Source organism: Anolis sagrei, chromosome X (genome assembly GCF_037176765.1).
Source record: "Anolis sagrei isolate rAnoSag1 chromosome X, rAnoSag1.mat, whole genome shotgun sequence".
NCBI lineage: Eukaryota > Metazoa > Chordata > Lepidosauria > Squamata > Dactyloidae > Anolis > Anolis sagrei.
This window is the reverse complement of record NC_090034.1, coordinates 54,420,363-54,430,861: the sequence shown is the minus strand read 5'-3', so window position 1 is coordinate 54,430,861 and position 10,499 is coordinate 54,420,363. Positions and strand designations below refer to the sequence as shown.

At 43.8% G+C, this 10,499-nt stretch overlaps 1 protein-coding gene across 1 annotated transcript in view; it reads right to left on the bottom strand.

Annotated features, from left to right (window-relative positions):
- Positions 1 to 310: 310 nt before the first annotated feature.
- GNA11 (G protein subunit alpha 11) overlaps positions 311 to 10,499 on the bottom strand; it is a 28,993-nt gene continuing 18,804 nt past the window's right edge. The window contains exons 5-7 of the mRNA XM_060784999.2: positions 9,420 to 9,549; positions 5,672 to 5,825; positions 311 to 5,540 (exon numbers count right to left, since the gene is read on the bottom strand). Of these exons, the coding sequence (XP_060640982.2) occupies positions 5,350 to 5,540; positions 5,672 to 5,825; positions 9,420 to 9,549 (475 nt within the window). The 3' untranslated portion in view covers positions 311 to 5,349. The remainder of the gene's footprint in view (positions 5,541 to 5,671; positions 5,826 to 9,419; positions 9,550 to 10,499) is intronic.

The following is a 10,499-nucleotide window of genomic DNA, read 5'->3' as shown; positions in this document are numbered from 1 at the left end:
TTCTGCCAACCTATCAGTTCGAAAACATGCAAATGTGAGAAGATCTGCTCTGGCAGGAAGGTAACGGCACTCTATGCAGTTATGCTGGCCACATGACCTTGGAGGCGTCTACAGACAACACCAGCTCTTCGGCTTAGAAATTGAGATGAGCAACAACCCCCAGAGTCAGACATGACTGGACTTAACATCAGGGCAAAACCTTTACCTTTGTCAGACTACTGTACGTAGTATAATCTAAGACATCAGAAAAATCTTCAAACAAATAGTAGGCCATGCATGAAGCAGGAAAAGAAAAACTCAAACCAGACCGTTCTTTTTAAAGGAATGAATTTTATTCCAATTTCAAACAATTTATTTCAGGAGAAAGATATGAAAATCAATTTTGTTGTTTGTTTGTTTTCTTCCATCAGGTATTTCTAAACATTGAGGGTTAGCACCCAGACGACGAGAGAACGCGAGTTGTTCTGAGAACCCCTCCCCCCCATTTCTGCCTCACAGACTAAAAAGAGAGACAAGAACATGGGCCAAATAATAATAACAGTAATAATAATAATAGTAATAATAGTAGTAATAATAATAATCCATCCCAGGCCACGTAATTCCAAATCCCCTCCCTGTTTCCCCACCCCGCCCCGATACATTAAAACACCACATGCAATTTCAAAATGACAAAAAGAGTTTTCGTTTTTTTTAAAAAAGACAGTGTTTATATAGTCATGTTGTGTGTTCTCTCTTTTAAATAGGATAACGTTTAAACATTTCTTCTCGTCTTTCCCCCCTCCTTAACCCACCCCCCACAACATCTGCATCTTTTATTATAATATACAAGTATATAACCAAATAATTTTTTTCCACCACACTGGTAACTTGTAAAAAGAGTCTCTGGTATTAAAGAAAAAAGAAATGGGACATTGGCACAAACCAGATAACGCTTTTTTAAAAAAAAAAAAAAAAAAGAAATATCACACACACACACACACACACATACGGAGTACGGAAAGAACAGACTTTGGACTCCCAAGGGACTCAAACCACCTTCATTGTTGTTTGTTTGTTTGTTTTGAGGGAAGCACAATACAATGAATGGCATGAACCAAATAAAGCCGGGGGTGGGAGGACATTTTGAAGTAGTTATAAAACATGTTCGGGGGGGGGGGGGGGCACAACTGAAGGCAACTGACAAATGGAAAAAGGAAGACTGGACCTGAGGGGGAAAAAAATAAGAAGAGGGGATTAGGGTCAATCATATCTAGAAGGAAATGGAATGATGTGTTTTACAACTCCCCCTTCCTACACACGATTAAGATGACATGAGAGCAAGTTGTACGCTCTCATACACACACACACACACACACACGTAAATATATAAAGTGCAACAGGAACAGAGCTCGATCAGGCTGCTCCTTCGCCTCCCCTTTCAAGCTCAAAACAGAGATTCCCGAAAAAGCTCAAAACCAAGATTCACGAAATCTCTGAGCGGCTCCCATCAAGACAAGTGGGGAGGAGAAGGAAAGGAAAAATGGCCGGGTGAGTTTGGCACATAAAACCTGGCCTGCGGAAGACAGGTCTGCAAGGGCATGGCAGGTCTGCAAGAAGCGTCATTTCCACAACACCTGGGTTTGAAAGAAAAAAAGCGCATCGTTTCCAGGAAACCCAGGTTTGCAGGAAAGGAAGCGTGTTATTTCCAGGAAACCCAGGTTTGGAAGAAAGCAAGCAAGCGTGTCATTTCCATGCAACCCAGGTTTGGAAGAAAGAAAATGCATCATTTCCACAAAAGGAAAGGAAGCGTGTCATTTTCAGAAAAACTGGGTTTGGAAGAAAGCAAGCAAGTATGTCATTTCCATGAAACCCAGGTTTGCAAGTAAGGAAGGTAAGGTTTGGAAGAAATCAAGCAAGGATGACATTTCGATGCAATCCGAGTTTGGAAGGAAGTGCGTCATTTCCACAAAACCTGGGCTTGCAGGAATGGAAGCATGTCATTTCCAGGAAACCCAGGTTTGGAAGAAAGCAAGGAAGCGTGCCATTTCCATGCAACCCAGGTTTGGAAGAAAGAAAGCGCATCATCTCTAGGAAACCTGAGTTTGCAGGAATGGAAGCATGTCATTTCCAAGAAATCCGGGTTTGGAAGAAAGCAAGGAAGCATGTCATTTCCATGCAACCCAGGTTTGGAAGAAAGAAAGCACATCATCTCTAGGAAATCTGAGTTTGAAGGAAAGGAAGCATGTCATGTCCAGGAAACCCGGGTTTGGAAGAAAGCAAGGAAGCGTGCCATTTCCATGCAACCCAGGTTTGGAAGAAAGAAAGCGCATCATCTCTAGGAAACCTGAGTTTGCAGGAATGGAAGCATGTCATTTCCAAGAAATCCGGGTTTGGAAGAAAGCAAGGAAGCATGTCATTTCCGTGCAACCCAGGTTTGGAAGAAAGAAAGCGCATCATCTCTAGGAAATCTGAGTTTGAAGGAAAGGAAGCATGTCATGTCCAGGAAACCCGGGTTTGGAAGAAAGCAAGGAAGCGTGTAATTTCCATGCAACACAGGTTTGGAAGAAAGAAAGCGCATCTTTTCTAGAAAACCTGAGTTTGCAGGAAAGGAAGCATGTCATTTCCATGTAAGCCGGGTTTGGAAGCAAGCAAGCAAATGCATCATTTCTATGAAACCCAGGTTTGGAAGAAAGAAAGCACATCATTTCCATGAAATCTGGGTGTTCAAGAAAGAAAGCAGTCATTTCCATGAAACCCAGGTTTGAAGGAAAGGAAGTGCATTGTTTCCAGGAAATCTGGGTTTGCAAGAAAGGCACATCATTTCCACAAACCAAGGTTTGCCAGAAAGAAAGCGCATCATCTCCACAAAACTCAGGTTTGCAGGAAATAAAGTGCGTCATTTCCAGGAAATCTGGGTTTGCAAGAAAGGAAGTGCATAATTTCCACAAAACCTGCATCTACAAGGAAGGAAGCGTGTCATTTCCACACCTGGATTTGAAAGAAGGGATATCACTTCTATGAAACCTGGGCTTGCAAGAAAGATAGCGCGTCATTTCCACAAATGTGCCGCTCTCCTCCCTCAAACCAATGGCCCCTCTTTCCAGGACTACAAGCCTGCTGTACAAAAACAAGGGTGCGTAAGACATAGGGTCATACCGAGTGGCCCGATCTAACGTATGGCTCTCGAATCCCGTCACTGCAAAGCATACAAAGCATGGAAGAGGAGGGAGAAGATTGGTTTCATAAAAAGATACTCATGGCACATGAAAACAGGCCTTCTTCTGCACCATTTGGCAAGGACACAGCCCCCTGACCCTCCTTCCTGCCACCCTTTGAACATTCATGCAAAGAAAACTATATAGACAGATATGAGGAATGTTGGTTAATTTGTACATCAGTGACCCGCGCAACTTCCAACTCCTGCCTTCCCACGGAAGGATTTCTACTACTAACAGTGTCCCTGGGAACCCCTTCAAGAAACATGGCAGCCCTTTTGTTGTGTTCTCCGTTTGTAGTGTTCTGTGACGAGGGCCAGAGAAAACCCACAATTCGCAAACCTCTCCTGTCCAGTCCCCTCTTCTTCCCAGTATCTCGGAAACTTGGGGGTTCTGAAGCCAGGTTAGTGTTGTTCACAAACCCAAAACAACAACAACACACAAATACAAATAAACAACCCCTTTCCTGTGTCATGCATGGCCATTCGCGTTCCAGACATGACCCATTTTTGGCACCATCTCCCATTGGCTTAGAGCAGGAACCCATTTTGGCACTTCAGATACAGATCTTGGAAAGCTCCTTTTCCTTGCCCGTTTTTAAAGCCAGCAGCCATTCCTGATTCAAATATCTCAGTTCTGGTTTTGGCCTTTCACAGAAGCTCACATTGCGCTAAATACTTGTGCAAATGCTTCAGTTCTTTGTTTTTAAAAGCCTTTCAAAGAGGTGGGGGATTCAAAGCAGTTGCAATTCACAGGAGCCTTGGCAACACGGTTTCAAAGAGTGAAAGACGGAGCGCTTGCAACGCCTTCATCGGCATATTTTTAGAGGCCTCCATAAGCCGCCTTCTGTGCACCACAGGGTCTCCTTCCTCAAGGATTTCCCCATTTGGGCGGGTATCTACCAAACCCAATGGAGCAACGATGGAAGAACACACACACACAAACCACACAAAGGAACTTGTGAGATATGGGCTAGAACCTCAGGTCTTCCTACTGGAGCCAAACGTCGCCCTGCAGGATTTAGACTCATTATCCCCCCTTTGCAATACTGGGAAAAATCCCTTGCGCTCTCTAAAGCGAACAACCTTTAAAAACAACAACAATAACAACACCCTAAACACAATACAACGGCACAATCAGGCACTTCCCCCAGGCGCATTAGCTATTGCTTGGTTGGTAGTCTATGAACAAAACAAAACAAAACAAAAAGTACGGCATATGTAGCAAACTTATATATAGGACAATAATTTAAAAAAAATCACAGTCTCAATATAACTTTCATAATTGATAAGGAAAATATATATTTATATTTATATTTATATTGACTAAAAATGGCACAAAGAAACAGAGGAATGGATAGGTGGCGTGGTGGGTGCAATCGTAGTAAAAGAGGGCACTTGATTCTCCCGAGAGGCCAATACAGGTGAATGCACCTTGAAGCAGAGATGCGTAGTGATAACTGTGGGAAAGAGGGGGGTGAAGGCGAACCGGCGCAAGCCATTTACACCAGAGGCATCATACGGCACATGGCGAAGGGTTACTAGTAGCGTCCCCGTACTTCTATAGCCCTCGTTTTGGGACCAGGAAGCCTGAGCATCCATCGGGACCCAAATTGGGAAAGCAAAGGATGGGCCAATGCAACACATGAGGAAGCCATCTTGAATTGGGGTAAGAAAGCATGAGAAAGAGAGAGAGAGAGAGAGAGAGAGAGAGAGAGAGAGAGAAAGGAGGAGTGTAACACATCCCCCAATGCAGTTGGAAACTTTTTTTAAAGCAAATTAGTTTCCTTTAAAAAAACACATTCACTTATTTCATGGGGCAGACATGAGACTCCAAAGTAACAGTGATAGATATGCCATATATATAAAATATATATATGCCATAACCCTCCCACCCAAACAAAAACCCCTTGCCACTTCACAGATCAGACAATTTGCAATCATTACATCATTAAAAATTAAGATTTCCTGTACAATTTTTTGTTTTTATATTCATGGGGTTCTCTTGCCTTACTTTCTTCACAACGAAAAAAAAGTATCCCAAGGAGATTTGGGGGGAGAGGGCAGAGAAGAGGAAAAAGGAAGAAAGGAAGGAAGGAGAGATGGGGAAGGAGGAGAGGGAAGACTAAAAAAAAACATGGCCAAGCCGATCAAGGTCAGACTAGGTTATATTCCTTCAAGTTGAGCTGCAGGATTGTGTCCTTGACGGCAGCAAAGACAAACCGGATGTTCTCCGTATCTGTGGCACATGTGAAGTGAGAGTAGATAATTTTGTCGCTGTCGGGGTTGAGATCCACAAACATCTTGAGGATGAACTCCCGGGCAGCTTGGGCATCCCTCTGAGGGCCTAGACACAAGAGAGGGGCTGTGGTTACATGCAGAAGACACTGGCTTTGGAAGGAAAGGCTAGCTTGAAACAACCGTTCGCTCGGATACGGTTCTCCCAGTCTCAGCTACGTTAAATTTGTTTTTACTTACCATCAAACTCTGGGAAGTAATCCACAAGGTGAGAGTACAAGATCTTGTCTTCCAACAGGTCCTTCTTATTCAGGAAGAGAATGACAGAGGAGTTCTGGAACCAGGGGTAAGTGATGATGGTCCGGAAAAGGGCTTTGCTCTCCTCCATTCGATTCTGTCAAAAAGAAAGAAAGAAAGGGAAGGCGGCAATGATATTATTATTATTATTATTATTATTATTATTATTATTATTACCACCTTATAAAGGGCACTCAAGGCAGATTCCAGCATATACAGACACGAAGGCAAACATTTAATGCCTAGAAACAATGAACACAGACACACAGATAAAGGGAAAGGCTTCTCCTTTCATCTCTGGCACTGGGGGTTGATGCTCATCTCCATTCTAAGGCGAAGAGCCTACGCTGTCCGTAGACACCTCCTGGGCCATGTGGCTGGCATGACTGCATGGAGCGCCGTTAACCTTCCCACTGAGGTGGTACCTATTGATCTACGCACTGTTAGGTTGGCAGAAGCTGGAGGTAACAGCAGGAACTCACCCCATCCCACGGATTCGAACCACCAACCTTCCGGTCAGCAAGTTCAGCGGTTTAACCCATTGAGCCACCGTGGCCCAGTTTGATGTACAGCACCCCCTTTTATTTTTAATCCATATTACTTCCCAATCAAGACTAGGAAATGCGAAGATTAAAATTCAATAGTTTAATTCTACAGAGTAACTAAGGGGTGGTCTTCCAATCAAGACAAGCCAAGATAGTGTCAAGGAAAGTGCCATGTTTGACAGTCTCTGGATCATGGGTCTTATAGTCTCAAACTGACGCAAACACACACGAGTATACACCAGGTATGGGCAAAGCCAAGTAGGCCTGGGGGCTGGATGCAGCCCCTTGAGCTCTTTTCTCAGGCCCTCCTCTCTCTCTCTTATCCTTCCTTTCTCTTTGTTCCTTCCCTCTTTCTCCCTCCTTCCTTCCCTCTTTCCTTGCTCCTTTCCTCTATTTTCTTCTTCATTCCTTCCCTACTTTCCTTCCTACCTCCCCTCCATTCCCTTCCACCCTTCCTTCTCTTTCCTTCCTCTTTCCATCCTTCCCTTCCTTCCTCTTCCTCTTTCTCCCTCCCTCCTTCCTTCCCTTCCACTCTTCCTTTCCTCTTTCCTTCCCTCTCTTTCTCCTTCCTTCCTTCTTTTTTGTCATCCCTTCCTTCTCTCCCTCCCTCCTTCTATTCCTTTACACCTTTCCTTCCATCCTTTTCTTCATCCCTTTCTTCCTTCTGCTTTTCCTTGCTCTTTTCCTCCTGGAGGATGTTTAGTTGGGAGAAGAGAAGGTAGAGGGAACATGAGAACTATGTTTCACGTTTTTAAAGGGTGTCCCATTGAGGATAAGGAGGGAGAAAAGTGATTTTCTGCTGCTCTAGAGACATGGCAACAAGGGAGCAATGGGTTCAAATAACATGGAAAGAGATTTGACTGAAAAGATTACAAAGAACTTCCAGGAGAGTGGCATAGGCTGCCTGGGAGTGTGGTCGACTCCCCTTCTCTGGAGGCTTTTCCACAGAGGCTGTGTATTGGGAATACTTTGTGCTGTCTTGCATGGCAGAGGATTGGACTGGATGGCCTTTGAAGGTCTCTCTTTCAACTCTAGGAGTAGGCAATCCAGGGTCTAATGGATATACTTTTTCTCTCCCATCCACCATCTCATCCTGACCCAAGGCCAACCCTTTTGGGATCCAAATGTTTCCTGTCTTTCCTTCACTTTCTTCCTCCAAAAGAGAAGAGAAAGGGGAAGAAAGAGCAGGCAGGGGGGTTGGGGAGAACCCCCTCCTGGCCTGCCCACCCTGCTCCAGCCTGCCATGCGGCCCACAAGTTAGAAAGTTTGCCCATGGCTGGTATACATGAAATCAAATTTTCTTTCTCGCCGCCTCTGTCCATCTGTAATTTTCCCCTCTCGGCTCCATGCCTCTGTGTCTCTATTCTGTTCTATAAACATCTCTTCTCTTTTCTCTAAAACCATTCCAACTTTGTGAAATTCACTTTACACATTTTCTGCTTCTAACAGTGGTTTCGAGGTAGAAAGCAGCACTCACGCTTATCCTGAGAAGGCCTGGAACCCTCTGCGAAGCTCTCCAAAGTCCAAACGAGAGGGAGGGCAGGCTTGATACTTTGGAGGGGAAATAGTCCCAAAAGGTTTCCTGACCCATTTCTTTTTTTAAAGCCTCCCAAACGTGTTTTACAAAACAGCTTCACTGTTCACAAACCAAGTCCTATGCTAAGGCTTCCTATCTGGTTGCAAAGGAGATTTCATACCTCAATGTAATTCGCAACCGGATTGCTGTGAGTTTTCCAGGCTGCAGGGCCATGTTCCAGAAGCATTCTCTCCTAACATTTTGCCCACATCTATGGCAGACATCTTCAGAGGCTGTGAGGTCTGCTGGAAAGTGGGATTTATATATCTGTGGAAAGTCCAGGATAGGAAAAATAACTCTTGCCTGTTGGAGGCAAGTGTGAATTTTGCAATTGGCCACGTTGATTAGGATTTAATGGCATTTGAGCTTCAAAGCCTTGCTGCTTGCTGCTTGAGGGAATCCTTTGTTGGCTAATGTTAGCTGGCCCTGATTCATTATTGTCTGGAATTCCCCGTTTTTTGAGTGTTGCTCTTTATTTACTGTCCTGATTTTAGAGGGTTTTTTTAATACTGGTCGCCAGATTTTGTTCATTTTCACGGTCTCCTCCTTTCTGTTGAAACTGTCCACATACTTGTGGATTTCAATGGCTTCTCTGTGTACCATACATCAAGGGAACCACTGACCGCATAGGGAAGCTGATGAAGAAACACAAACTACAACTATCTACAGACCCTCAAAGAAAATCCAACAAATGCTCCATTCAGCAAAGGACAAGAGGGATCCTCTCACCTCTGCAGGAGTCTACCGTATACCATGCAGTTCTGGACAACTCTACATAGGGACCACCAAACACAGCATTACCCAAACACATATCAAGGAACAGGAAAGGCACTGCAGACTAATTCAACCAGGGAAGTCAGCCATAGCAGAGCACCTGATGAACCAACCTGAACACAGCATGTTATTGGAGAACATAGAAATACTGGACCACTAACAACTACCATGTCAGACTTACATAGAGAAGCCACTGAAATCCACAAGCATGTGGACAATTTCAACAAAAAGTAGGAAACCTTAAAAATGAACAAAATATGATTACCAGTGTTAAAAAACTCTAAAATCAGGAGAATAAATAAAGAGCAACATTCAAACAACAGGGGAATTCCAGAGAGGAACCAATCAGGGCCAGCTAACACCTCCCAACAAAGGATCCCCCCAGACAGGAAGCAGCCAGGCTTTGAAGCTGCAAGGACATCCAATGCTAATCAAGGTGACCAATTGCAACATTCATACATGCCTCAAGCAGACAAGAGTTCTTTCTCCCACCCTGGTCATTATTCCACAGATATATAAACCCCACTTGCCTAGATTCCAACAGACCTCACAACCTCTGAGGAGGCCTGCCACAGATGTGGGCGAAACGTCAGGAGAGAATGCTTCTGGAACATGGTCATACAGCCCGGAAAACTCACAGCAACCCAGTGATTCCGGCCATGAAAGCCTTTGACAATTTACAGCCCTTATCATAATGTAAATCTGTTACCCAAAGAGTAACTTGCTGCAGGTTAAGTAATATGAATGAGTAATATTCCGCATGCCATCTCCCACTGCAAATATAACTGTGCCTTACCTCATTATCTGACTCCACCAGGACCTGGTCGTATTCGCTAAGGGCTACTAAGAACATGATGGAAGTCACGTTTTCAAAGCAGTGTATCCATTTCCTCCGTTCTGACCTCTGACCTCCAACATCCACCATTCTGAATTGGGGGAAGGAGAAGGCAGGTCATGAGATTCTGTGTTTATTTGGTTACATTTCAACTCCCATTATAAATAAAGGGATCGCTTATTTAACAATCCCCGGTCCAACAATCCCCGGTCCAAGAAGTCCCTTTTCACATAGCTACCCATCCATTCACTCACTCCTCATTCTCTGTCTAACTGGAGGTTTGAGCCGCATGGGCATTAAGAGGATAATGCAAAGGGGATAGAAAAACACCCTTGTGGTCCTGGGGTTTCAACTGGGATTGAAATAAAGAATGCAATAAAACGTCAATTGTGAAAAAATAGGAGTCTATTCTAGCGGCATCTGCCTGCCTACATCAGTTTGAAAGCAGGAATCACAGGAAGGAGGACAGAAAGTAGTAAAGAAAAAGAAAGGTAAGTTGTTCCTGGATACCTTTTGGAAGAAACCTTTCAAGGATCACTTGAAAGTTCAAAATGTTTTGCTCACTTAATATTCAACCTGACCTGCTTGCTTCATTTCAATGTGAAAAAATTGGCTCAAAGATATGGAACGGATTTTATTAATTGACTTGGTATAGAAACCTATCTACATTATACCTGACTCTGGCACCATTTTTATTATCTATAGTCCATGGATTCTGTACCCATGGCATGGAAATACAGGCAGTCTCCGAGTTAGAAATGTCCAATTTACAAATGACTCCTAGTTAAAAATGAGGCTGAGACAACAGGAAATGAGATAACTCTATCCCTCGGAAGGGAAACTCACTCCTGGAAGAGTTATTATCATGGGAAAAAGATGTCACCACAGAAGCTTTATTTCCACAATGGAAACGTCCTTGCAGACAGCCAATTCTCTAACACCAGAAGCAATTTGCAGTTTCTCAAGTCGCTCCTGACACGAAAACAAACATTTCCACAACAAGCCAATTTTTTTTCAAAATCCAATTATCACAGGGACAGA